The following is a 27,698-nucleotide window of genomic DNA, read 5'->3' as shown; positions in this document are numbered from 1 at the left end:
TAGCAATAGCAATAGCAATAGTAGGAGTGCGGCGGTAAGTAAAGATTAGATTCCCCGATGCCCACCAATCCGGCTGCAAAGTGCGCGCCGAACAGGTCTGGGTTATCGATATCGTAGTAGTAGTGGTAATAGTGGTATAGTAGTAGTAGTAGTAGAGTAAGGCCCACGGCAAATGCTGCAACTGCGGGCCAAGAAGTAGGAGTATGAGGTCGAGTAGTAGTAGGAGGTAGTAGTAGTAGGAGGAGGTGGTGGGGTGGTAGAAGGCTGCTCAGCTACAATCAAGCAGCAGCAGCCATCTGTAGTCCCTATTTGCTAGGCGTGGGAGGAAGAGGCCTGTTTGGGGGAGGGCCCGGGCATGGGGGAAGACTTGATGGGGCCGGGCCATTGAAGTTGTATCCCAGCGAGCTCAAAGAGGTCGGGTCGTTAGGGTTGACGAGGGTTTGTGAAGGGGCAGGCATTGTGTGTATGTGGTGGTTGTGAGGTTGTTTGGAAAGGTTGTGGAGTTGTTTTGAACTGGAGGGGTTGTGGGTTGTACTTGTAGTAGTAGTAGTAGTAGTAGTAGTAGTAGTAGTAGTTGGTAGTAGTAGTGATGTAGTAGTGTGGTGCAGTAGGCAATTGAATTGATTCGATGTCTGTTCTGTGTGGAGAAGTAGATGTCCGATGGGGGGGGATGCTTGATGCTTATATGTTACTGGCAGTTGTTGCGTAGTGCTAGTGTGGTAGTAGTGGTGGTGGTGTAGTAGCAGTGTGGTAGTAGCACTGGTCGAGACGAACTAGCCTGGTATGATGATGATGCTGCTGATGATGATCGAGGATGGGGTCGGAAGGTCTGGAAGTTTATATACCGGAGGAGCCTGCTGAAGACCCAGACCAGGGATGGTGAGGCAGGGGGGGGGGGGGGGGGGGGTTGTGTGGTAGTGGAGAGGGCTAGGTTGTAAGTGTAGTAACAGGTTTATCCAGCTATGGAGTCCAGGCAAGGGAGGCGGTTGTGAGTATTGTTTGGAGGCTCTGCGACCTTAGCATCCGGGGCAAAAATAGGCGGTGCAGCAGCAGCAGAAAGGTCAATCACTTGAGTGTGAGTGTTAGGTTAGACCAGGGCTAGGCCAGGTACCACAGAAAGCTAGGTAGCAAGCAAAGCGGCAGCGCAACCAGAGCAATAGAGAGAGGGTTTCGGATAGGGTAGGTAGGGAAGGAGAAACGAACCAGTCCGAAAAAAAAAAAAGGACCTATTATGGGGTGGGGAGGGGAGGGGTGGTGAATAAGGTGATGTGATGTGATGGGAAATATGGGAAAAGGGACACCAGAAGCTACTACTGACTGACTGACTGACTCTCTACTTACGCTACATAGGGAAAGAAAGGGTGCTGATGAATTAGTGGGTCTGTAGAGTTTGCGCGTGTTTCAGCCCCAGGTTGTGTCGGATGCAGTACTCTACTCTGCTCGACTTACGGGGTGGATGTCACTTTGTGGTCTCTCTATGATGTCGAGGGAGATACGATGATGGATGGGGGGAGGTATCACTCGGCCTGCCCGCGGGACCGCTGTAACTGTTACTGTGGGGATAAGTTGGGCGTGTGTGTGTGTGTGTGTGAGTGTTTGTGTGTTATGTGGAACCAAACCCGGTGCAGGTGGCTAGAACGCAAAAGCAATGATACGAACTGTTTTTTCCTTTCTTTCTTTCTCCCTTACCACCCCATCACCGCCGACGCCGAGTGTTTTTTTTTTTTATGATTTCGAGATTTGCTTCGGTATGTTATGCCCCATGCAGGCCGTTATATGGGATGGGTTACAGCTAGTTACGGGGCGGGGGCTTGATTTAGGGCAACATTGAGTAAACTACCGAATTACCGGCCCTGGATAGGTTTCTTAGTGCCCTTCGTACTCTAGACTACGGGACTGTAACTAGCTGGGACCCTCATTTTTTTTTTCTTTTGCGCGCGCTGATACGACGATTGATGGGCACATCCCCCTGTCTGATCCTGTCCGTCTGTTGAGCTTCCCTCCCTCGTGGTGGTCGACGGAGCACTGACGACATACCCGCAGGGGGATGGGATGAGATGGGAACGCACGGCGATTCGAATGGAGAGAGGATCTATTATGGGATGGGATGGGATGGGATGGGAGGAAGACTTACTACGTAGAGTATGAAGAGGACGGTTACACACCCGTACTGGGAGGGTGTACGCTCCGGTGAATTGACGTATTGCCTTACATACTCCTCCAACCTAGCCAGCCAGACGGAGAGAGACACTCGGCATCACTCGATTGTCTACTGTTCTGATACAGTGATATTCATGGAACCGGCGACGAAATAAGCTCACGGGATAGAGTCTGTTCTGCTCTACTGTGCTCTCCCCTTCATGGCCATAGATACAAACAAAAACCCTCCACTCTATTACTCTATAGACTAAGCTACAGTAAGTTGCAAATCTATTTTTTCTCATCAAGCTTATGCAGCCGTGATTTCGTGCTCTTTCCCCCCGTACATAAAAAGGGCCCTAATGTAAGGCACTTATACCTGCATAAGCTGCGCTCTCCTCCACCAGCCAGCTAGCCACAGCTAGTAGAGTAGTAAGAGTCGTGCTGCAGGCAGGTTATCCTCTTCAAACGAAACGGATTAACCTCGGCCGTAATGCATCCATCTGATCGATCAGCTGGACACTCCTCCTCAACAAGGGGACGGAGAGCAATGGGATGGTTCTGTCGTGTGCGCGCTGCATAGCATGGCATGGCATGGCATGGCATGGGCATGGGATGGGATGGCATGGCATGGGCATGGGATGGGATGGGGAGATGGGGTCTGTCTGTAGCCTTCCGAAGAAAGAGATGTGTCTTGTGTGCCCGTATAATGCCCAGCCAGCCAGGATCATCACATCATGGCACTCCAAGGCATTCAAGGGGAAAAGGGCAAAAAAAAAAAAAAAGATGAGTGAGGGATGGTGAGGGTGAAGGCGTTCCTGATCCGTTTTGTCGGGAATCTGCAGCAGCGTCGGTCGGCTAGCTGCTGGATGCTCTACGGGGCTACTCTACTGAAGTCTGACTACATATCACCGCCTGCTATGAATAAAGATTGCTTTTGTTTTTTTCCGCCTCTCTACCACTCTAATGCAGTCTCGAACATTGAAGGACTCACCGCTTGATTATATTATTGTTTTTATTGATATTTGTTTGCAGTTATCTCTACGTTGGGCAATTGCAATTGCAATATGTCGTATGATACCCCAATCCATCCATACCAGAAACCGCAATAACGGGAGATGTCGGGTTTCAATATCGACCGCCGGCCGGTCCGAATTAAAGGGCGCGGAAAAGCAAGCAAAAATATTAGATGTATGTATAAAAAAGGAGTTTTTACTTTATTACATTCGTTTGGCGTTCGGTTCAGTCGCGGGTCGGTCGGTCAGTCAGTCAATCGGGTCGGTCAACCCAATTGAATAAAGAAAAGAAAGAAAAGAAAAAAGATAGGAGCCGTCAATCAATCAGTTAGTTGGAGGACGCAAAAAAGCATTAAATTCACTTCCCCGGAAATGAAATTAGATACAAACGCGCGCAGCCACTCTAGCTAGGCGAAAATGCCAAAGGCAAGAACAAGGCAAAGAAAAAAAAACGTTTTCCAATTCCCAAAAAGGGCAAGGAAAAAGAAACTTCCATTTCTCTCCTCTCTCCGCAAATCATGCCCTCCCCTTCCCCCTTTACCCTCGTGCGGTATGTACACCCAGAATATCGAATTAAACCAGCACCACAAAAAAAAGGAATGACGGCAGCACTAGTAGGATGAAACCAATTTCACTCTATCCGGGGAGGGGGGGGGGTCGGTCGCGGCGGGCGGTGACGAAACTGGCCTGAGGGAGAGCTGGGGAGGGAAACGGAACAAGGTGAGGCCGCGGTGGTCTTTGTCTTTGTTGACCGAGGGAAGGAAGAACGCCCTGCGCTGCCAAGGGGCGGTCAAGGTTCAATTATTGGATTGAAGGCCACACCAATCGTGGAATAGTACGACTTTTGAAAAAAAGGGTTTTTTTTCGCCAGCTTCACGTCATGTCAGGTACCTGCAGCAGCTAGACGAGAGACGAACTCAAACGCTAGCACGAACTGTTTTAGCTCTTCGGCCCAAGTAGGCCGAGGAGATGCGAGCTTCTTTCTTTGAAGAGGGAGATCCCTGGAAATGGACCTAGGGAAATTGCAGTAGTAAAAGACGAGAGAGAAAAGAGATGCTTCTACATGATGAAGTACATTGTCTAGGTATAACGTATATGCCATGTAGGCTACATGAGGAGTAGAGTATCGTAGGTTCCGCCGATACTCCCCTCCCCTCCCATCTCATCGCATCTCATATCGCATCGGCATACAGCATCCAGATACCGGTACATTTTACCTGCATCGTGAACGCCTAAACCATATCTCTCTCACTCACTTACTCCGCTTGTGTGGGGGTCCCGTTTATTTTTCGAGATATACTTTATCCTCCGCCCTCCGTCCCCTCCTACCTATCCCCTCTCCACTCTACCATGAGTGCCCCTCACTTCAACCTTTCATACACCCTCAACGGGGAATATCAAGCGAGAAAAAAAAAAAAGAAAAAAAATTCAATCTCGCGATGCGATATTTGACAGGGCCCGCCCGACAATCAATCGGGGCTGCCACGTTTTTTCCCTTTCTTTTCTTTTTTCACTTTTTTTTTTTTTAACCTCCCCTTGCTTAAATTCGTTACACTACAGGCAGGGCACCACCACACCGCACCTCGACCTTTCCGGAGGCTTGGAAGAGGAGGGGTGGAGGCAGCGGTCTTTTTTTTGATATGTAGACTCCACTACAATCTTTGTGCTACCTCACACACCGCAGCACAGTACAGGCACAGGAAAACGAACGCCACAGTGGAGATGCGTGCCACAAGCACATCACAATTGTCAACGATTCTGTACGTCTGTTTACCCAGTGACCAGTGTCGCGGAGATGTTACCGCTGCCTGTGGCGCTTTTCTCTCTCGCTAGCTAGGTATCGTAGCTGCGGACTGTTAGGTCTGGGAGGGTCTCACCGCCGCTGTCGTCCTTCGGTTCTGACGGGACCAATGAGAGCGCGGTGGAGATGGGCCGAGGTATAGCCGGTGGTACGAACTACGAAGCCTTCATGGCGGCGGTGGTGGTGGTGGTGGTGGGTATTTCTTTGTGGAGTGGGGATTTGGGCTAAAATTCGTGATTGTCGATTTTTTCCCACCTGTCTAGTAGAGGGTGGGCGCGGTAGATTTTTGAGGCGGAGGGAAGCATATCCACTCATTTCTTCAATCTCCGGGAGATACTGTGATGATCGTGACGAGCGATTGACAGCCGATGACTGAATGTTTGTGAACATCTTGACTACTTTCTGCTACGGCTACTCTACGGGGAAGTAGAATAGAGTAGTGCAGGTACAAACAAAGTATCTTCACGCTGAACCCATATGAAACCCATGATAAACAGGAAACAACCACCCCGCCCCTCCCAGCCTATCCCTCCACTGCATCTCGCATCTCGCATCTCCCCTCCCCTCCACTGCGTCCCTCATCCCTCATCCCCATCACTGACTGCATAACTCAACTCAAATACCCCCCCAAGCCACCACCTACCACATTGCGCGCACTGCGCTGCTGGGGAGTCTAGACGCTGCAGCCACCACACACACACACACACACAAACCGCATGCAGCAATGCAGGGACCAACAAGCACGCGTCCGGGGTAATCAGAGGGAGTCTCGAGATGGAAGCACCCAGAGAACATTCCACCACCAACCACAGAGTGGCAAATTACCTCCTAGGGGGGGCTTAGGTACATGCGCTACTAGGGGTAAATTACTGCTGAAAACTATTATTTGACTCTTGGTTGCTTGCGTAGACAAACATCAACCGGCGCGGCCGTCACGTCAGGAAGGAAATTAATGAGCAAAGAGAAGGATGGAAGAAGAAGCTTGGGAATTAAAGAACACTCTGGCCGGACGGACCCAGCTGGCCCAGGCCCCTTCCTTCCTTTCTCTATAGTACTCTAGATCTATTTTCTCCGTGTTGGCTTGGGAGTTGGGTTGGGGTTACGCTGGGGTTGCAATCGCAATTGGGGTTAGGGGCGCCAATTAAACTTCCAAACAGCTTTTTGCTTTCGCCGGAGCGGCCGTTGGGAGAAGAGGTAGGAAGAAGGGTTTCTATCTGAAATCAAACAGCACGCGATCTGGACGCCCGGCCCATGCCCGCGACAGGTAATTAACGTTACATGTTATACTTCTAGACAGAGTACGGTACCGGATCGATCCAGGTAGGGCATGTAGGTTAGGTATCGGATTTGCGCGGCGGCTGGCAAAAGTTTATACTGCATGTTGTATGTAGACTCGACTCTCTCTGCAGGAGATAGGGGGGGGGGTTGGTTCGATACTGACATGTATCCACTGATAGAATATGCTGTAAAGTGCATAACTCAAATACACCCTTACCTACATACATGTAGGTACAGACAGAGACCGTGGGCCGTGATAGACGAGCGACAACATCAAACCACCGATTGATCCTGATCCTGATCCTGATCCTGATCCTGAATCTGATCCTCCCTCCCATCAAGACATGCCTTCTCTACACGCCCCCGGCCCCCCCTTGTAGGGTAGCCCTCCCTTAGAAATAGGAGAATATGGGTTTTTGAGAAAAGTCCGGGCGCGCCGCGCAAACAAGCATCTGTCTGTTTCTGTGGCGTCTAGAAGGAATTTGTTTGCAGCGTTCGGTTCGAGCTCGTTGCCTCTTTCGGGCGCGATCTACAGGGGCAGGGGAAGGGAAACAAACAACCGATCCGCACGTGGGAATTGCATGAGCACCACAGGTAGAGTAGGTACACGGTTGCTGAATAATAATGGGAAAGGGACGCGAAATGGCAGGACGCCTGTGGCTCCCCTGACGATTCGCGCGCAGAGTCGTTGACAGCTACATGCTACTCTACCTCAGGCTGCGATGAGGACTGTACCCAGACAGTGACCTCACTCACTTCACACCACGGACCTTCGCTTCTAAAGAAGTTTCCGGTACGTCCTTTCTTATTGTCTCTGCACATACCCTCGATCGATAGCCGCCGTAAACTGTAAAAATAAAAAAAATAAAAATAGGTCGTTCCTTCTTTCTCGTGATCGCCGGTCGGTCCGAGAGATAAGGCTTCCTTGATTTTCTCCCGGGCCGATTGGGGATCCTCTGCTCTATACCGGATCCACATGAGTACCTTGAGGAGCTCAGGACGACGACGACGACGGTGAGTGAGTGAGTGTATCTGCGACCCCCCACGCCAGGCGCGGCAATTGTGATAAATAGATGGATCGTTTGCGCCATCCGACGCCATCCATGGCTGCTGGGGTGAGGTTACATCATCGTCGAGCTGCAAGAGAGGACAAGAAGATGTGCTACTATCAATACATCTAGTCTATGGGTCTATGGCGGTGGAGCTCTAAAGGCAAAGACATAGACAAAAGGATGATCTATCTGAGCGTAACCCGGTCCAGAGAAAATATCCACAGAGAGCACGTTTCGGATATCGTATCTCTACTCTCTCTGTCTCGGTCAAAAGCGCACTCTACTCTACACCACTTGAGCTAGACTCGTAGAGTAGGAATGTACCTGGAATGATTACTCGACCTGCCCGTTTTATTTTAAGCTTTTCTCGCGAGCGATCGGAAATACCACACAGACTCGGGGATCGGGAGGCCGCAAACCCAGAGCCATAGAGAGCCAGAAAGAGCTAGATGGAAGGGAGGTAGAGAAAAGAGGCAGCAAGCCTCCTTCGCTTCGCTTCGAATTGAATTGTCGTATCGACCGCCGCGCGCGTGGATGAGCTGCCCACTACTCTATCTGAGGGAAAACATCAGCAGTTAGCGATATATCCACGGATATCACACCCGCATCAGGAACAAAGGTGGTTCATGGGGGGGGGGGGGGGGGCTGTGTGTGGGGGTACATACATACGTCTCTCTCATAGGTACTTTACTCGAGATGGATCATATCACAGATTATCACTATGCTGTCCGGTCCCGGTATCGTCAAATCAATAAAATCAAAAATCTGTGCTCGTTTAAACAACCCTTCCAATCCCTTCCCTTCCTTCCTTACCCGAGGATAGGCAAAAGTAGGCAGCAAAGCTAGCTAGCCCCCCAGCCCTCGAATCCTGAATCCTGATCCCGTCCTCTGCGCGAGATCGTGAAGTCCCCTGCCGGCCGGTCAATAACCTTCATGTACTCTCGTGGCCACAACTTAACCGGACGAATGGGCAACACCTATAGACTAGTTTTTGCCACTGATCCACTAAAGTGCTCTCTCATGTTCCGGTACGCAGGAAGGGAAGGGAAGGGAAGGGAAGGGAAACTGGCCTGTTCGTCGTCGGCGGTACCTGCATGATCCCGATGGTTGGATGCGATGCGATGCGCACATACACGATGCGATGTGTGCGACTCTGACTACCTGTCCTAGGCCTAGGGACAGGTTACTAATGTAGCTAAGCATGGCGTTTTTCATACGAGATGTCACTCATCTCCCGCGAGCTTATCTTTTTCGCAAGCTCCCTAGCCCTTGCAATTGAACCTTCGAAATGTCATCGTTTTCGTTAGTTATATTGCGGGGGGCGCACACTGAGTTACTGCACTCTGCATCGAGATGCCATTTCTGGGAATATGAATTATATATTTTTTGCGGTTGGGGCGGTAGTTTGTTGATGTAGCTAGGGGGGTCCAATGAGCGAGCACTCACTCTGACTCCGACACCCCCGAAAATTAGCCCCCCCGGGTCTTATCCGACGTTCAGCCCTTTGCTTCCTTACAAACCGTTGAGTTGAGGCTCAACTCTTTGCCTGTACCTAGCTGTAGCGTCCCTTCGGCCACTCCGCGAACGAGCTCCTCGTGACCTCATCTCTCGTACCTTTTTTCAACCTTACATACATACCCTGTGGCTAGTCTAGGTACCTAGCTACATAGCTAGCTTCCATTCATCCCATCACATCCCCCCCACCTTCACCGCCCACCAAAGCTTCATCTCCCACCAACCCCTCCCCGAGAGAAATAAAAAAACGTGCCTGGATTTTTTTTTCTTCAAATCAAATGCCTACCCTACGGCGCTATTGTCGCGTTTCAAAATACACGTAAGCCCGTGCACACCTTCCTCTCTCTCCCCCCAGATATATCATATTGTATTGTATAATTTTGCCTGAAGCACGGGGCACAGGCACATTATACAGGTAAACACCACTCACAGGAATTTTTTTAGAGTTCTCGAGTGCCGCATCTACCTCGACAACCCCTCTGACCTGACACCCTGGCTCACCAATGTCCTTCCCCGCATTTTTGCAAGCGTGAAGCCCCTCGTCCTGCCAAAGCTCCACGAGGAGCAGGAGCGCGCGAGACTGGGGGGTAGAAAGGCTGCTGTTGCGGTCAAAGATGTGATTGTCGAAGGTAAGTAGTTAGTAAGGGTTCACTTCTCATCACCAGCTAGTACCTAGCTTACATGCTGTGATGTCATTGATCGCGACTCTCACGCAAACACCCTACTAATCCAAACGACCAATCAGATGATTACGAGCTATCCCTCTTCCTCACAAACTCGGGCACGCGCCATGCGGTCATGACAAAGCAGAAATCCCTCCCCACCGCACCTGCAAAGCTGCACTCAAACTCCTCAAAGCTCACCGGAGGGGGCGGAGGTGGAGGGGGACGAACACTCGTTGAGATCCGCCGTGAGTCGTCGCCGCCCGAAATTGACCTTGACTCTATCCCCATGGCACCCAGCACTGGACCAATCATCGTACCAGACGACGACGGCGATCGCGATGAGGAGGAGGGCAGCACCAGGGTCCTGGAATCGGCCCGGCGCAGGAGCACCCGCACAAAAAGCAAACGTCCATCCGCACTCGATGACGACACCCTACCAGCACCTCCACCTCCAAAGCGCCACAAGACCCCAACCATTACAGTCCCTGACGACGACGACGACGACGACAACCTCCCCTACCTAAGGGAGGAGGAGGAAGGAGATGATAAGAAGAAACTCGTTCTCCAGACATCCTACGAGGGCTTCAACATCTACTCCCACATTCTATGCATCGTCGTCAAACGCCGCCGGGGTGACGCGAGTATGAATACGAGCGCGGGGAAGGGTAAGATCATGGAGGAGTGGATTGGAATGAGTCAGGCCATCAGGGACGGCGATGAGTAATCTTACGGTCAGTAGCAGTAGTCGTAGGCAAACCGGGCTGGGTATGTAGCTAGAAGGGACCTGGACTTGGTGACAAAAAGTCAACCTCGGCGGGTTGGGTTGCTTCTTTTTTTAGGAGCCTTTCTTTTTGAGTGCTTTAGGTTACATACCCATCTACCCATCTCATGGGGAAACCGGAACGTGGGAATTCGCATAACAGATCCGGGGCGGGGGTGAGAACTCAATGAGGGAGGAGCCACGGTCATACGTAATGACATCGCTTTTTTGTTTTTCGCTCAGTTAATGGCGCGTCTTTGCATAATAATTGGCACGCACGCGTATCTGTGGCTCATTGACCTTCAGTTCTCAGCTCTCAGCTGCAATTAACTAATGCGCTTCTTTTCAAAGGGGTCTTGCTTAGCCTATATTGGTAATAAATGCCACTCCCCTTTTTTTTTCCTTTTTGGCGATCCTTGAGAAAGAGTGCTTCTACGTACGGCTGAAATATTGTTTTCGGTAGGTAGAGAGTATGTAAGTGTAAGGCTGAGAATGTTAATATATTTTATTTCGATCCCCCCCCTGGCCTGGCTGGAAAACGTGGCTGGCTGTGGAAAAGAAACATGGTAGGTAGTAGTGTGGTGGCTTCTAGAATCAATTACGAGCCTTGTTGTATATGGACCTGCAGATATCTACCAGGGTCGCTGTTGCAATGCTCTACTTTGGTTCTTCCAGGCCCTATCGCTGAAAAGTAGTTATTTTCTTATCTGGGTACTATATGTTCAAAGTGGCTCAGAAAAGTGACACTGCTTATTTTCGTCCCAAGACTTTCAGGCTTCCCCAACTTACACCTGACAAAACATGCTTCCGGGTATGTCTCTCATGCCTTGTGTTGTGTGTGCTTGTTGAAAACAAAGTTATCCCATACATGTATAGCTCACACGAATTATTCCCCACTCAACTCGAACCTCAGGGTTTTAAACAAGCACTTCCGGCTTATGTACCGTCTGGTCTCTCCGGTGAGCGGTGTGTAAATATCTCATACACGTATACCGCTGGTATCCGTGCAGTACTGTCAAATTCAATAGTTGATGGGAAAGGCCATTAACATTACGGAAGATTCAACCGGGTACTTGTCTTACAAAGGAGAGCTCGGATCGCTATTGATCTTTCTTCCCTCGTTCCCGAGTTCAAGACATGATCAGGGGCCATTATTAGATAACCGTACCGGACGAACGGCATCGCTGGGCGAGAGAGATGCTCGAGCGCAGTTATAAACTCAGATCGTACCTTTATGTACGTCTGCATAGGTTATTCTTCTGTGGTGGTCAGATCAATCAACACAAATAGTGCATATCGATAGGGGACCGGGGGATTGGTGAGTTATACCTCTGGGTACAATTCATGAAGTAACCATTTCGTAAGAGCAACACAAATGGCAAGATCTGGAAAGCGAGTCAATGATGAAACTGTACTACAGACAGGGTAAGCGTGAATCACTGAGAGCAGATACCGATTGATGTCTTTTTTTCGGGCTACCCGGTCGAGTGATGGTTCATGACCCGCTTCGTTTTCAGCCAGCCTTGTGGTCAAGCAAATAAATGGCTCACCTGTGGATTCAGACTGGACGCCATAAAACTCACTTATCGTGAGCGTACCTGTATCCCTGCCGCGCTTGAATGTGGTTTTGTAGGGCATTTCGTTGGTAAGGTTGACCTTTGTATCCTGGAATTTCGACCCTGATGCGGTTTCGATAGGGCGAAATGATTATTGATTCTTAATGTTTCCAAGAACAGCTGATAGTGAAACCTAAGACGTGTGCGTTATGTGCGCGGACTATGAGCTGGTAATCAGAATATACGCTTAGTCGACTGTCAGGGTTTGTAATAAAACACAGAAGGACCAGGGTCAAGTTATTTTATATCAGAGTTTTAAATCTCAAGTGTAAGCAAGAGCCAATGAAGTAAAAAAGAAGTGTGGGACTTGAATTGATGCCAGGACAGGGGGGTAAAATCCGTTTTGGTATAATTATAGCTTATTAGAGGTGTCGTAACGCTTGTGAAACATTGTTAATTTCCCTTTCGGTGATATATTTAAAGTGTGATTTTTGAAACGAAAAGCATGTGAGATTGGACCATAGACTTTTCAATTGATCAATTGATCAAATGATGTTATTTTGGGGCTAGGTCTGGGGTTTCGACAGCTTTGGATTGTTTTGGGATTGATCTGCGGAAGTAATCAGTATCAGTATCTGTAAACTTTAGTCATCAGCGAGGTAAAATCGATAAGAATACCATATCGTCTATATATATATTGATATATAGATGGAACAAACCTACGCACTTCAAAGCATATTCGTAAGTCTAGGGACGCGAATCCATGTACCGGCGTTTCGTCCCATCAAGGCGGTTTCTGCACTCTCTGAGGTAACTAACAGTGGGTCATGCGTAATTGTTCGGTCTAGAACTACATTATAAGCAGCGTATAGATTGACGGCAACGGGGCCGAATGATACAATCCGGAGAGCAACTCCGTTTCATACTTAATTAGATGGATTGGATGAAGTATCTAGAACTTTTTTCGGGGGCAGTTGCGGCATATACAAATAAACTCACGCCTATCAACGGTTAGCAGAATTAATCCATACAATGGATTGTAAACTCACCTAGTGGAACCCCACATCGGCGCAAGGCTGCCTTAATTGTCCTATTTTTGAACCACTTCTTTGAGCTCTCCCGGGGTCCCGGTCGGGGGGACACTGAATTAACACTTTCGATAATACCGGGCCCGCCCGGAGCCAAGTGATAGAATGATACGGGATAAAGTTGATAGTCTTGAGCCCTGGTGGTAAAGCTCAACTCTCTGGTAGATCATCGCGCAGTGAATATAACGTGTCGTTTATATTACAACGTGTCACCAATCGATCTCATTCTCGAATCCCGAACGTGTTCATCAGGAACGATAACACATATACATATAGCTATATAGGGTGAGGTGTTGGCAGAGTGTGGCTATAGAACACCATAATAATATGCCTTTAAATGTTTTCTTAACGGTGATCATGTGCCCTTTTTGAAAAAAGTAGCGATATCTTAAGCACGTCACGCACTGTCACGCACAATCTACCCCACCACGCTAGTCCGGTTTTCAGATCTCAACGAATAAAAAAGTCAGGTAATATCAGTTTAGACTTAGTTTGTGAAAGAATCTTCTAACATCACTGTGCCGTATGTGTAAAGTTCATGACAAACCGTTTTTCGATAGCTAGCTGTAAGCTAGCTGATAGGTAATCATCACCGTAGGACAACCCTAACCCACACAAACCGAAATCGGATTGTCATTTCTTTTGAGAACTGTTTAGAGAATAAACTAAACTTGCTTGTGACTATTACCCCGAGGCTTTAAACCGTTATTTTTTACGAATCCTTTTGTCATTGGCACCAGAAACTTCTGGAAACCTCCTCCCGAGCCAAAGAGCGGGATGCGGCCAGACCGAAGCCAATATGAAAATGTCAGGGTTGGATAACACTTCTAGGGATTCGAAAAATGGCCATTCACATGACATAGCTTGAGCAAATTCAGGACCAGACTACATACTCCAGCCATTAGCACTGCCACCGGACGAGACACCCGCGCCGAAGACCTCGTCGAACGACAAGAAATAAGATTCGACCAGGCCAGCACCGATATAGAAGTCAGTAAAGACCTCCAAACCCGACTCCCCGTTAAGAATTCGAGCAATATCGGAAGCCTTGCATGGGATGCATCGGCTAGGGTCCCGACCCCACACGGATCTCCCGGCCTCCGCAATGATCATCCCATCCGGGAAGATTCTAGGGCCAACACAATCATGGACTCTAGGTATTTCTTTTCTTCTCCTCATGTCTATCATACCACTCGGCCCCTTTACTCTAAATAAATTTAATTCAGGAATTATAAATGCCTAGATAAAAGCCGCATCTCCACTTAGACCTAATGCGGATCCCCCACAAAGAGACTCGGAATCCGGAACACGATGAATCCGTTGATGTAACCCTAGCCCTGTAAGTGGTATTTCCCAGACCCCGCGGCCCCGGATTGAATCCGACGGGGCCCATCGCTTGGAGAAGGTCTGATTATGCTGTGATAGACATCTGTAATGAAATCTGGCTGCGCGTGAGTAGGCGCATGTTTCGAGATACATTAATGTAGGCTAGGGCTTCCCGCAGGGGGGTATCGCGCACTGCTGGGGAGTGCGGCACAGCGACCGTTGAGAGTTGGGGATAGGGTATATCTTGCTGGTAGTGTGGGTTCTAAATTATTTGATTACAAGCTGTAAATAGTAAGCAATTATCTCCTGGTCGAGTGATGCTGGTGGAGCAGGAGGGGAGTAATCTATCGAGTGATATTTTATGACGATACTGTGCTTCTGCGAACGAATTGATATACTCTTCCGAGAAAGAGGGAGAAAGACCCGGGAGAACTAATAGTTTTACCCTATTGAAAGGTGTATGTGTTATATGAGAGTTAATTTCTCGTTGTGTATTTTGCTTTTCTCTTGAACCCAGGTCCGCCAGAGACGTCGTTTTCAATCCTGTATAGAATTTTCTTTGTCTCCTTGATGCAATCACCTTCCATGAGAGCGATACTTTTAACTCTGACATGATGAGTCCTGATACTGGTGCGGTACTACCCTGTAGTAATTCACATTCCAGGCGTATTATTCTAGAAGGTATATATATATGAATGGTCGAACCGTCAGCCACAACCGAAGAGAATGTAAATCTTCAAGAGATAACTCAAAGCTAATCTTGAGATCTCCACACGGCCACATCGGAATAATTAATAGTCGTGCTTTTAATTTGATATCGATATCCGTGTCTTGAAAGACGAGGATCTTCCGGTGTCTGCGATATATATAGCGCCCATCTTGTGATAAACCGTGAGGACTAAGTCCAAACCATGAGAAATGATCAAAGCCTAATTAAGGTAGACAGTCAATTCAAAGTTACCGTGATATAAAATTCGAATCTCCAAAAGCCGTCCAACCGGGCTCACCATAGGTCAGAAACATGAACACTGCGGCAGAATCTAACCACCCCAGATCTAGAACTCATGATCAGCCAAACTCTCTACACTTCGTATCCAATATTACGAGATCACAGGATATCTCACGAGCTTATCTCGCCCTAAGACCTGCTCGAAAATTGCAAACATATACCAATTAATCGATATTAGTGACAAAATGGTCAGTAGAAACCCAGTCTACCGCCGAGCCCCTAGGATTGAGGCAGCATCTAATTCCCAGCGACAAATCCCGCACCTACCAATGCTCCCATAGCTCAGCTATCCTACATTTGGATAGGAATACCAAGGAATGGGTAGAGGCTTAAGCTTTTTAACGCGGCTTGGCTCACAGCTACTCACTCGACTCCTCAGCCTGCCCGGGACGAGTGAGACGAGTGAGACGAGAAAAGACTGGTCTGTACATATTCCACAAGACGAGACGAGATGAGATCAATCCTCGGAGACATCTCGAATAGCTTTGTAGAGAACACTATCCACATCTACCACCCACCCACCTCATCTCCCTATTTTAACGACCACGTCAGAAATACTGGCCACCGACCACTAGGCGTGACGCAGCCACGGAGTTCCGGAGCGTGAATGTTACGCTCGGTGATGCAGACCACCGATTCCTGGTGATGTAGCTACGGAACTCCGATGCGTAAGAGAGATGGAATATTGCGTTCGGCCTCTACCGACTACTGGCGATGTATCTACGGAACTCCGGCGCGTGAAAAATAGGAATGTTGTACTTGGTCTAGGCTTGGTGATGTTGACCACCGACTACTGGCGATGTAGCCACGGAATTCCGGTGCGTGAGGGGGATGGAATGTTGCACTCGGCCGCCTAGGTCTGGTGGATTTCTCCCTTGAGGTAAATAGGCCCCGACTGATCATGAGGATGCTACTGGGTGTTTTGGTTGACGGATGGACCAATGACTTTGAAGGTCTTAAGCTGGGAGGGGGTGGGTTCGCGCAGGTTTAGGTGGGGAAAATATCATTTCACTGTAGACACCTAGCTAGCTACAAGCATTTTCCGGCCTTTGGCCGGAGTAGGAACTGTTATGGCTTAAACAATATCAGTTTACCAATGCTTAAGATCACTGAAACCCCAAGATGCCCTGTGCACATATCTGATATACTATTTGGTTGACTCAAGGTATGTTGGAACCAATATCTACTGGCTGACTCAAACATATTTGATAGAATATCTACTAACTCCAACATATTTGATAGAATATCTACTTACTGACCAACATATTTGATAGAGAAAAAGAAAACCCCTCAAACCTGGCCAATCAAAACCTTTAAATAACACATTGCATATCGGTATATCTATATACTTATTAGATATGTCCAGCCTCATATATTCTCACCCATCACTACGAAACCCATATATCACTAAACCGCTGCGGGACAGAGGAGAGAGAGGAAAATAAAAGGATGCAAAAGCCTAAAATAGGTCTCTCTAGTTACATCCTCTGGCCAAGAAGACGATTGCCAACCACATATGCATTCATATGGTATCTAATACAGCAATACAAAGTGCTAGTATACGCCCCCCCCCACCCACATCATATCATATCATGTCAAGAGACAAATAAAAAAAAGCACACTTTACTATTCCTTCCCACCCCACCTGAACCTCTCATCGCCATCCTCCCACTTCTTCTCCGTGTAGCCAAGATCCCGCTTGACCCTCTCCACAGTCTCCTTATCGCCCGTGTTCTTTCCAATATTATCACTAATCTTGACCGCGGGGTTACCGCCGGCAGACGAGATCTTGATGACGATATTGAGCGGCGTAGACTTCTTGGTCGGCTGCGAGAGGTGGATGAAGTCGTCTTTTCTGTGTGTTAGTACGGAGAACAAGTAGCTAGAGGAGGGGAGATTGGGGGGGTAGGGGGAACTCACTAGTCAAGAAGGTCCCAACACCAAAGCTGACATTGAAGCCCGCAGCCCGGGCAGCTTTGTTGTACTTCAAGCACAGCTCAACGTCCAAGCTGTCCGAGAAGACGATCGTCTTCTCTCCCTTGATGCCCTGCGAATCGTAGAACTCGCGCATCCGCTTTACGAATATCTCTGGGTCGCCAGAGTCCTGGCGGACGCCTGCGAAGACTTCGGCGTAGGACTTGCCGTTCTTATAGGGGCGCGCGAAGCAGCGGAGGAACTGCTCGGTTCCGAAGGTGTCGGTGAGGGCGATTCCGAGAGTCTTCAGACGGAGGTGGGTGTTAATATCAACCTGTAGGGAAGGAAGGAAGGGAGGGAAGGAGGAGAGCTTACGCCTTCACCGAAGCAATTGACCCATTTCCCGAGCCCGACTTCGTTGGCGGATATGTAGTCGTCTGTGATGGCTGCGATGCCCATGAACCATTCGTGGGCGACGGTTCCGATGGGTGTTAGGTTGAATCTGTGGGCGAAGTGGACGTTACTTGTCCCGCTGAGACGGCCAGCTCCATCGACATTACTGAACTCTTCGTTTGCGCGGATAAGGCCTTTGATAACGAGTTCTTGGGTGTCTGTAGGATCCGGAGCTATGAGCCGTGGGGTTTGGGGCATGAGGTGTGATGTGAGAACGTACGGTAACTTCTTCGTCTTCTACTTCCAAATTCTGAGAATACGCAGCCGTTGTTTAGAAGCTGTTTGGCCTTTTCATAGCTATTTTGCACAAAACCGTCAGCACAGAATAAAGGAATCAGAGAATGGAGATATCCGCACGCTTTCTCCTCCTGCCCATCATAATTCCAGTCCGTATTCGAAAACTTGAAAAACGCCTCACTAACCAACACCAACAACGGGATCTCGTAAAGGATAGTCTCCACCCACTTCCCCCCCACGTCGATCCTGACATCACCCTACAAAACATCCCCGATTAGCCCTTCTCCCAGCCAATGGATCCGGCACAACAAACAAGCTCCAACTTATCAGCACCCAGCTCCCTCTCCTCCCGCTCCGTCCCAATCTGCTCACTCGTCTTCCCCGTCGGCGTGAACGTCAATTTCAGCTGTTCCGCCGGCCGGAAGTAGAACTTCTCCAGATACGCGATGTACGCCGCGGGCAGGTACGGACATGTCTTCTTGAGGAACTCGAGCTCGTCGCCGGTCAAACGGAGATCGCCAAGCTCTACACCTCGTTAAAAGAAAAATCAAAAAAAAAAAAACCCGGTATCATGGAAGGTTCCGGGCGGAACGTACTTGCGCACTGGACCTCCAGCCACTCGAATGCGGCGCGGGTGAGCTTCAGATCGGGGGTTCGGTTCGTGAAGGCGTACGTCACATCTGGGCGCGCACAGAGGGTCAGAGCCATGTTCCAGCGGGTGGAGCGGCGAACAAACCAACATCGGGGTAGTTAGCCAGGACTGCGCATTGCATTGTGAGCTTGTAGAGATCGGTGTCGAGCAGCGAGGGGATTCCCTCCTGCGTTTGGTCGTGTGGATTTGTGGCCATGGTGTTGTATCGTTTGCTTTGTGAGGGTTTTGAGTGTAGATTCGTAGCAAGAGCAGTGAAGTAGAGGAGGGAGCAGGAGAGAGGTTTGTACGGTGGTGCTTGGTGTATTGTATTTATCGGGCGGTGAGGTCGATTGTTTGCCGTGCGGGATGCATGATGTAAGAGTTAAGAGTCAGAGACGTACCCCTCGCACGTGACTCGCCTTATCATTATCGTGATTGGCTTGGGAGACAGGGGGTTAATCAATTGTGGACCTCGCAATCGCAGTTGAAAGAGGTTTGGTGGGTATTTCGCATTTTTGAGATATCTCCGCAGAGGCGGATCTTAGTCATGACGGACTATTTTCTGCAGGGCAATTAACGGTCGGGTTAGGATGATTTCATTATGCAGGGCGTTTTATATCCAACTGCATCGCATATAGCACGCCTGTGCTACCATCTAGATCTTAATATCGATCATTACCCTTTAGTTGTTTCTCTCTGTCATAAAGGTTCAATTCTGACCAAGTAAGGCCTATTCATGCACTTCTAAAGAAACTGTGCCTGCAGGTGTTGACTGTTTTGGACTCTAGGAATAATCTCTTTACATGAATTGCACTCTATAGATATGTATGCATTCTTGTTGTCTCGTGAGCGGTCCTAGGAATATAGGATCCCAGAGATTCAAATGATCCATTAGATCGTATTCATTCTTTGACCATGCTTAGCTCTAACTAGGACAGTTATCAACAAGGGATTGTCCATGATTCCGTTTGCAGTACTTAACAAAACCCTTGTCATGGAACAATAGCACAAGATTCAAGCACCGATCAGACCGCATATCGAATCTGAAGAAATGATCATTACCCCCCATTGATACCAAGGGCTAGCCGCACATACAATCCGAGCTAGCTACCGTTTGACAGCCTAGCCTCACATGTAAGAAGTTAGGCAACGTCCCGAATTTAACCAATAGCCTAGGCCCTCTTATCCTCAGAAATAAATAATATCAGTTGGGTAAAGCCGAATGTAACCACCAGCAAGAGTCTCCTCTTCTATGATATCAACAAATCGTTGTTTCTTAAGACTCAATTGATGGCACGATGCAGAGAAAGGACCCTTTACCCATGCCAATGATGTCACAGACGTAACCATAAGTAGCATCCGCACTTCCCGTTGAACTGGTTGATACGATCATTCACCCCTTCAAACGGCGCCATATGTGCATACAGACACGCCCAAATTTCGGGAGAAAGACCCCCAATTCAATCCCCAACTTCAAACCACAAAGACCCCCACCAGCAGAGGGAAACCACATGGACAAAGCCCACAATCCCCAATTCTACCCTACTCCCCACCGCACCCACCCGTGACCACAATGAGTCAAGCACATGCCCAGGCCGGCCCAAGTAGCCAATACTATTCCCCATAGCCTCCAGAGTCCCCAATTGTCAACAAATATGCAAGCCACTAAACCCGTAGAAGTAATGCCCCCTTAGCCAGTTCCTGTGTACTAGCCTGACCCCCCCTCACCCCTAGCCCTAAATCTCCCCTACCATCTTCCAGCAATCTCCACAATCGTGATAACGATAAGGATCACAGCCCAACCTCTACAATGCAAGCCACCAAGCGTGCCTCAAAACGATTGAGCAAATACATGCTCGACACTCTCCTCCGCCCCAGCACTCCTCCCACCACCAACACTTCCACCACCACTCCTCCCACCACCACCACCACTACTAACACCGCAGAAATGGCCCGCAACGACGAAGCCGCACAGCGCCAGAGAGAGGAGGACTACCTCTTCGCCGAGCCCGCCGAGGGCCATGTCCGCATCGACCAGATCGCGGACAGCGAGCTCATCAAGCTGTTTGACCCCGCGGGCCCAGGAGTCACCGAGAGCGGGTACGTGAGTGCCCGGCACGTCGGGATCCCGATCGTCCAGATCGCGGGAATGGGTGACATCTCTTCTCTTTATATTTCCTTCTCTTCTTCCGCCACTACTTTCCTCGTACACTAACACCTCCTCCTCCATCCAGCGCCCTCCCTACGTCCCTACCACGCCCTCTGGCGCCACCGCTACGCCCTCCAAGTCCAGCTCCCGCACAACTGGAGCACCTTCCGCCAGCGCTACACCTGGGCGTCGCTCCCGGAGTCCGCAATCCGCACCGGCGACCTCAACACCGACATCCGCATCGCGCGCGAGCTGTGCGTGCTGCTGCGCCTGTGCGCCAGCGTCCTCGCCGAGGTGCTGGACAGCGGCGCGGGCGACATCGTCAACACGGTGCAGTGGCTCCGCGACGAGATCACGACCGTGGGGGACGATGAGGTCAGGTGGAGGGGGTGGCTGGTCGGCATGGTGCGGCAGAGGGAGAGGGGGTGGCGGGAGGGGTGGTAGCTAGGCGGCTGGCGAGTGAGGGGTTGTGATCCCCGGCCCTTGCTTGGCGGGGGGGGGGAATTTTAATTTCTTTTTCCGGGGGTTTTGACTGGTTCTTTTTTTCTGCTCTTTGGTTAGTGATGGTTTCTGTGCATGTGTTTTTGGTGGCTTCTTCGTGGTCTTGGTGTTTCGTGGTGTGCTTTCCTTCTTACTTTCTTTTTTGACTGGTTTTGTGATTCCCATATTTTGCCATGTGTCCTGGAGTTTCCGTTTTGTCGGCGTTCATACGAGTCTCGACATGAGAATAGCTCATAGTACCATATAATTTCTAATATCTCTCTCAACTTACAATATTCCATAACCCAATCTCTAAGTCCTCAATCCTCATAACTTAACAAGCGAGGCCCCAAAACCAAAACATACTCTGCAAACCACATATTCAACCAATCTCCAAACCCAGATATCAAATATGCCACAAAAACACACCCACGTGCCCCACTCCCGCATCCGTAGTAACGTCAACGACCGAACCACATCATACCCCTGCGCCCTCCACAGCTCCCACGGTGTCGGAACAACCTGCCAAGCGCCGAGCTGACCGAGTGATACCCAGTGATTGTAGCGCTCACACTAGTAGTTGATGTTGGGATTAGTAATCGGATAGAAGGATGCTGTTATTGTCCGGACAGGGTTTCCCCCCCCTCGTCTGGTCTGTTCGGGTCGTATTTGGGTTTCTACTAATTCCTAATTAGCAACTACCAAACCCGCCCGCCCCCCCTCCCCCCGCCCCCCCTCCCCCCTCCCCCCTCCCCCGTCCCCCCCGCTCCCCGCCCCCCTTACCCCACTCGGTTCATGATCCAAGTGTAGTAGGTAGTAGGTTTTCGCGAGGATCAGGTTTAGAGTTAATTTGCAAGTCATGATGGTCACCATAAGAAAGTTCACCGCATGAATTAAAGAATCACTTTGAACGAAGAAGTCATTTTTGATGTAATATATATTCCAGCCGGTCTATTAACACACACGACCAACCAAGCACCCCCCCCCCCAAAAAAAAAAAGTCAAGTCCACACAAACAAAAGAAAGCAAAATACAAAACGACAAAAGAAGAAGAAGAAGGAAAAAAAAGGTCTGTACATCAAGAAGTACCGCCAGCTCAGCTCAGCTGGCCCGCCCCCCCAAAAAAAGTTGTAGTAATACACCCAAAAAGAATTGTTTCACAAAAAATTGAAGAAGAAGATGAAGAAGCCTAAAGGAGTGTGTAGGTGAGAGAAAGAGAGAGAGAGAGAGATTTAAGAAGAGCAGACCGGGACGGGCCTGTTGTTCTCGCAAGAGCACTGGCATCCGGAAGGAACCTGGACAGGGAGCGCGCGGGTGTAACGGACGGACCTCTTGCACTCGGTGTTGCCAATGACACCCTCCTCGCCGGTGGTGTCGGAAGGAGAGGCCTCAGGGACGGAAGCGGTCTTGGTCTTGCCAGGAGCACTGGGGTAGCCTGAAGAAAGCTGGACAGTTGAGGTAGCGGCGGCGGAAGTAGCGGCGGCGGCGGAAGTAGCGGCAGTTGGAGTAGCGGCAACTGATGATCCAGATCCAGAGCCAGAGCCAGAGCCAGAGCCGGAGCCAGAGCTACCGCAAGAACCGACAGGAGCGCCCGGGTTCGCGCCGGAGCCAGTTGTAATAGCAGAGCCTGGGTTGGGGAACTCCACGTCGGTTCCCTCGACGGTTGTGCATCCGTTTCCGATGTTGGCAGTGAAGATATCTGGGTAGGCCGAGAGACCAGATCCACCACCAGTGACAGTGACAGCGGCGCAGTTCATGTACATCTCCCTGTTACCAGTCTTGTTGAACCAACTCCAAGCCAAGAGGACCTTTCCACTCTTGGTCTCCGCAGGGAGAGTGTATGAGAGTGAAGATGTCCCCGAAACAGGGCAGTTTCCGATGTAAGATTGAATGACCTTGAAAGTTGAACCACCGTCCTCAGAGATTGAGAGCTGGCAAGATCCACCATTGTGGTTAGCACCACCGGCAATAGACACTGATTGCGAGGATCCAGCAGCATAGGTAGCGACAGAACCACCCTCGGCAGTGTCGAGGAGAGAGGCGTAGCCCTTGCAAGGGTAGTCGGAGCCGGAGTCGGAAAGAGGGGAGGTGTAGTCGTAGTCTTTGGTGACAGCAAACTGGTTCTCTGGCAGACGGATTGGTGCGGGGTCGGTCATCTTCATGTGAGCATTGGCAATGCTGAAGAGGGGGAGGATAGCGCAGAAAATGGTTGCGAATGAGGGAGACATTTTTGTGAGGTTGGTTGAGAGTATTGTCGAAAAAAGTTGTTGTTTATTGGGGACTAGCGTGAAAAGTACCGGTACTTCTGAAGTGTTAAGGCTTATTTGCAAGACCAAAAGGTTATAGATAACTGAATTTGTTTTTTAAAGTATCCAAAAAGAACAGTTGATAGGTGTTTGGAACAAATTCAAATGAACGACCCAGTCGTTTCGAGAAAAGAAGCTTAGTGAGTGAAAGAACGAAAGTAACTGAAAGACAGTGGAAGACTTGCTTGCTGTGGACGCTGGCTGATGGGGAATAAAAAAAAAACAGAATCGGGGTGAAAGAAGGGGTCTTATATCAGTAGAAGGACTCCGCCCAAGATTCAGGTTTCGGCACTACCTCTACTAAGGACTACCTAGTTAGCTCGCCCATATTTCCTTTACAGGGTGTATCCAATAAGCTAGCAAAGAACGTTGACAGCCTGGAAAGCCCAAGAATGGACCCCTGCCCATCAGTTCAAGGATACTGGGTGCAGGAAAATTTTCTGTCCTCTGGTTTGTCCGTGTGGCGATCGTCCTAATGCTGCATCCTTGATAGGAACCAGGTACACCAATAGGACATCAAAGCTGGACCTTTGGGTGTGCAGTTTCGGACAAGCGCGCGGTCGTACGAAAGCGGACATCTTCTGCAGAGCTAGAGTGCTGCACACCATATTTTCTGGGTTAGGGTTTACATCGCCAATGAGAATTGCAGGCTGGCATTCAACTAAGAATACGTGAGTGAAAAGGGCAACCCATGCCGCGGCAGCAGACAGACGGCTGCGTGCCTGCTTTCCTCCAACGGCTCGGTTCCGAGAGGCGGAATCTCGGTAATGGTCAAATAAAGTACGTGCAAATAGTGGCGGAGGGACAAGCTCAGATGCTAGAATAGTGGCGAAGGGAAAGATTCAGGTGCTGTAGAGTACATCAGTAGAATACTTCTAGAAGATACCTAACATGCACTTCTCTGATGTGTAAATATCTCGAAATGGTAGGTAGAGTACTTGTACCTACATAGGTACAGTATTGTAGCTGCATATCCTCTTCCTTTGCCGACTCGAGATACTCAAAAATAATTCACGATTAGCTAAAAATACCTCATTGGGTGTAGATAATTCCTCAATTAGTATCTATGGTGAGGGGGTCGGCAGTCTACTAACTGAATTCGCCATGGAGAGACATTCGTTCCGCCCATTCCTCCATCTCTTTCGCGCCGAGGTTGGTCGTAGATGTCATTGGTACACAGGACGCATCCCCGGTACTTGTTCAAGATGTACCTACTTTTGACCCAACTAAACCACGCACAGACTAAATACGTACTCGATGCCTGAAGCTTGACTTTTCAGATATGATGAGCGCTTGGCGGTAAACTGGGTGATCCAATCAGCACCCAAATAAGCACAACAAGTCACCACTAGTGTCGTGAAACCCCTGCTTACCCTTACCTTCGCGTTGCTTTTTGATTTTTTTTGGGCCATCATGAAACGTAGAGCAGCAGAAGAGACTGCAGTAGTGAGAGTCTTACGAAGTGTGCGCGCGAGTAAGGGGTGTCCACGCTAGCAACCGAGTGATTGAACCGAGGATGAAGGGCAGGAGAGGTCTTTTCTGTACCTCAGCTGCTGTCTTTTCTCGGTAAAGGATACATACTCTACTTTGGAATCCATTTCTGTCGTCGTTGTCCAAGTCCTTCAACCACCACCACCTCCTCCACTGTCTAAGATAGGATTCCATTGCTCACAAGCAACTTTACAGGCTTTACTGCCACAAAGTCACTCCAGCTGATACAAGCCCGATCGCTAGCTACAAGTGGATTAATTCCCCGGCGGCCAAGCCACACGGAAAACATCTGCTGAAGGTTTCACCGACAAGCGAGCAGGCTGTGCCGTCCAGCTGCAGGTACGCGCAATGACGAGTGGCAGCCCGATGGACGTCTTATCAGATCCAGACGCCCAGCCAGGGACAGGCAGGTACGTACTACGTACCGCCGCCTACTTTACCTAGCGAAAAGGCGTGGCAACAGCAGACAAGGAACCAGTCAGGAGATTTTCCTGGTACCAGAGGAAGTTGGTAACGGAACGCACATGTGTGGAGCGCGAATCATGTGCTTTTCCGTTTTCCATCTATTCATGAATATGATCATTCCTTATTGCTTCCTTCCTTTCTTCTTCCTCCTGTGCATTCCTTCCCTCCTCCGCGCTCGTTCGCGGGACAAAAGAGAAGGTGTATGTAGGCGTTATGATGATACTGTCCGACCGATAAGGGATAAGGGGGAAACCCTGGCCAACTGTTTGAAGGGGTAGAGAAGTTCGTAAGGCTTTCCTAACTGGTTCGTTTCTAGGGCACAGGGGTAAGCTATTTGCCACGTCGGTCCTGGATTTTATTGATGATGGCTTGTCATGAAACGAAGGGCGGGGTAGATGGTGGTTTAACGCAACAGAGTATAATAGCTACCCATTGCCTACGGTACTTTGGATAGGAGTAGAGTAGAGTACGTATACTCAATGTAGGTAACTATGTACTATAACATCATCGTTAACTCTACCGTTTTATGACTTCCTTTGTTTCTTTGGTCACTTGAACATGTAGTATGTAGATTGGCATGCGTTGGACTTACATATTCCTCCCTACCCGCCCGTCCGCCGCCGTTCATCCGTCAGTTATCCAAAGAGCCGTGTATCAAAAATCTCACTCCCCAAACTCCCTCTTTCGAATTGCACCCTCTTCACAGGTGAGATCTCATGATCAAAGCGCTTAATCCCGGCACCGGAATCCGGAATGCTGTCTACATACAGTTGTAACTACCTGTATGTAAACGGCGAGTACCTACATGTATGTAATCATCTCTCCCCCCCCCCCCCCCCCGAGGGTCTAACTCTCCAATCGTGGGGATCGTTCGCTGCATAACATGCCCTGAGCGACAGTTGAAGGGTTCAAGGATTACTCACTCCCTCCCCAGCGATCAAGCCTTATTTGCTGGGGAAAAAAAGTTATTACCCGCATGTGAAAAAAAAACTGGGATTACGGTAGGGAGAAGGGGCGCTCGGTTTAACATACTATTTAATCTATGACATGAACCATGAACCAATCGCGCGGGTAGGCTAGCTTGCGCAGGGACGTTTTATCAGTATGAGGAGGGGCCGCTGATAGGAGAAAGTGGAAGGTGGGAGGGAAACAAAGGGGGGGAAAGAAAGAAAGGGAGACTTTACCTTCGTAGAAGCCACATGCTGTAGTTCTTTTTGGTTGGGTCGGTGAGCTCCCAGCTAGTGTCGGGACTGAAATTTAAGCAATTCCCAAACACTTTTGTTTCGAAAGCCCTGCCTCATTAAAAGTCTAAACCAATACTTGGCAACGCATTCACATTTTTTTTCTTTCTAGAAGGTAGAAAGAGAGCTCGAGGGCCCGCGCGCGTGGTGGCCGCTCTCAGGATCTGGGTTCTGTGTCGAATCCATAGACGTTATCACGAGCGTGTACATACAGCTGCTGTGTACTGAGTTGAAAGTGCAGTGCCACTCTCACCGCCTCCAACAATTGCAACTTCAGCACTAGCTACCATCACCATCCGCCCAGCATAGCCTTGGCTGAAAACACCCCCCCAATCTCTGTTTTCACTGTGTCGCTCGCCTCGCAAAACAGCGTGACGCCTGTTGTCGATAGCCGTACTTCCGCAAAAGGGGGAGCTTACAATGCTTGTGAAGGGGCCGAGGAAACAAAATCTCACGGCTGACGTTGGTTGGTGGATTCGTTCGCTAGCCGTGTAAGATCCGAGATCGATCTCTATTGGAAGAACCCCTTCTGGCCACTGTGCTTCTAGTAGAGAGGCTCAAATAAAGTTTCACTGCACGCCTGCGGCAACGGCCTAGTAGCACAGTTCCCAATGCGGGTTGCCTACGAACCCTAACCCACTAACTGTTACTACATGTACTTACCACTACCCTTCATCCATCCTCATCGATCCCCATCCCCATCCATCCCTAGTCTAGATCCAAAAGCTTGAGAACTCATCAAACCAAACGATTCCATCCAATATCCGAAAACAAAATTGCACAAAGAAGATGTAAGGAAGTGCCATTAGACCCTCTCATTACCGCGATCTCTCGCAAATCCACATACTCGGGGCCGATGTGAGGAACCTTGGGCTGATGACCGTTTCTGATTCGTCTTGGGCGGTTATTGATCCTGGTCTCATTTTTTTTTTCAGAACTGCACTTTCCCCTTCCATGACCTGGGATGAGCAGATATGAAGAACCCTGATGTATGTATGGAGAGCATAAACCCGATAGAGAGAGGCCCGAGAGCACGAACCCGGGATCGTAGAGAAATGCAGGATCAATGGCGCACCTGGAGGAGAGATGCGATTAATTGGGATTGTCTACATGTAGCTAGTGCTCC

General features: G+C 49.4%; 8 protein-coding genes across 8 annotated transcripts; 2 read left to right on the top strand and 6 right to left on the bottom strand.

Moving 5' to 3' along the window:
• Positions 1 to 305: 305 nt before the first annotated feature.
• H6S33_011752 (uncharacterized protein) lies at positions 306 to 458 on the bottom strand (the record flags this gene model as incomplete). The annotated part of the gene is made up of 1 exon (XM_044843640.1): positions 306 to 458. One exon carries the CDS (start codon positions 456 to 458, stop codon positions 306 to 308), a length of 153 nt encoding a protein of 50 aa, XP_044695420.1.
• Positions 459 to 9,079: 8,621 nt separating this feature from the next.
• H6S33_011751 (uncharacterized protein) lies at positions 9,080 to 10,190 on the top strand (the record flags this gene model as incomplete). Its single annotated transcript, XM_044843639.1, has 3 exons — positions 9,080 to 9,120; positions 9,246 to 9,430; positions 9,547 to 10,190. The coding sequence occupies 3 exons, from the start codon at positions 9,080 to 9,082 to the stop codon at positions 10,188 to 10,190; spliced, it is 870 nt and encodes a 289-aa protein (XP_044695419.1).
• A 714-nt stretch (positions 10,191 to 10,904) lies between these two features.
• H6S33_011750 (uncharacterized protein) lies at positions 10,905 to 11,800 on the bottom strand (the record flags this gene model as incomplete). The annotated part of the gene is made up of 8 exons (XM_044843638.1): positions 10,905 to 10,940; positions 11,016 to 11,052; positions 11,220 to 11,238; positions 11,309 to 11,410; positions 11,467 to 11,482; positions 11,556 to 11,611; positions 11,680 to 11,701; positions 11,777 to 11,800. The coding sequence occupies 8 exons, from the start codon at positions 11,798 to 11,800 to the stop codon at positions 10,905 to 10,907; spliced, it is 312 nt and encodes a 103-aa protein (XP_044695418.1).
• A 3,150-nt stretch (positions 11,801 to 14,950) lies between these two features.
• On the bottom strand, positions 14,951 to 15,362 carry H6S33_011749 (uncharacterized protein; the record flags this gene model as incomplete). Its single annotated transcript, XM_044843636.1, has 4 exons — positions 14,951 to 15,094; positions 15,158 to 15,198; positions 15,242 to 15,251; positions 15,321 to 15,362. 4 exons carry the CDS (start codon positions 15,360 to 15,362, stop codon positions 14,951 to 14,953), a joined length of 237 nt encoding a protein of 78 aa, XP_044695417.1.
• Positions 15,363 to 16,831: 1,469 nt separating this feature from the next.
• H6S33_011748 (uncharacterized protein) lies at positions 16,832 to 18,657 on the bottom strand (the record flags this gene model as incomplete). The annotated part of the gene is made up of 8 exons (XM_044843635.1): positions 16,832 to 17,055; positions 17,126 to 17,423; positions 17,495 to 17,730; positions 17,793 to 17,869; positions 17,930 to 18,066; positions 18,123 to 18,334; positions 18,406 to 18,489; positions 18,546 to 18,657. The coding sequence occupies 8 exons, from the start codon at positions 18,655 to 18,657 to the stop codon at positions 16,832 to 16,834; spliced, it is 1,380 nt and encodes a 459-aa protein (XP_044695416.1).
• A 1,593-nt stretch (positions 18,658 to 20,250) lies between these two features.
• On the top strand, positions 20,251 to 21,033 carry H6S33_011747 (uncharacterized protein; the record flags this gene model as incomplete). The annotated part of the gene is made up of 2 exons (XM_044843634.1): positions 20,251 to 20,593; positions 20,675 to 21,033. The coding sequence occupies 2 exons, from the start codon at positions 20,251 to 20,253 to the stop codon at positions 21,031 to 21,033; spliced, it is 702 nt and encodes a 233-aa protein (XP_044695415.1).
• Positions 21,034 to 22,301: 1,268 nt separating this feature from the next.
• On the bottom strand, positions 22,302 to 23,297 carry H6S33_011746 (uncharacterized protein; the record flags this gene model as incomplete). Its single annotated transcript, XM_044843633.1, has 1 exon — positions 22,302 to 23,297. The coding sequence occupies one exon, from the start codon at positions 23,295 to 23,297 to the stop codon at positions 22,302 to 22,304; it is 996 nt and encodes a 331-aa protein (XP_044695414.1).
• Positions 23,298 to 24,192: 895 nt separating this feature from the next.
• On the bottom strand, positions 24,193 to 24,973 carry H6S33_011745 (uncharacterized protein; the record flags this gene model as incomplete). The annotated part of the gene is made up of 7 exons (XM_044843629.1): positions 24,193 to 24,224; positions 24,324 to 24,374; positions 24,470 to 24,570; positions 24,630 to 24,679; positions 24,749 to 24,764; positions 24,835 to 24,909; positions 24,957 to 24,973. 7 exons carry the CDS (start codon positions 24,971 to 24,973, stop codon positions 24,193 to 24,195), a joined length of 342 nt encoding a protein of 113 aa, XP_044695413.1.
• Between the last annotated feature and the right edge of the window lie 2,725 nt (positions 24,974 to 27,698).

Source organism: Morchella sextelata, assembly GCF_020137385.1.
Source record: "Morchella sextelata strain SCLS chromosome Unknown scls_7, whole genome shotgun sequence".
NCBI classification, from domain to species: domain Eukaryota; kingdom Fungi; phylum Ascomycota; class Pezizomycetes; order Pezizales; family Morchellaceae; genus Morchella; species Morchella sextelata.
This window is presented reverse-complemented; position numbering and strand designations above follow the sequence as displayed.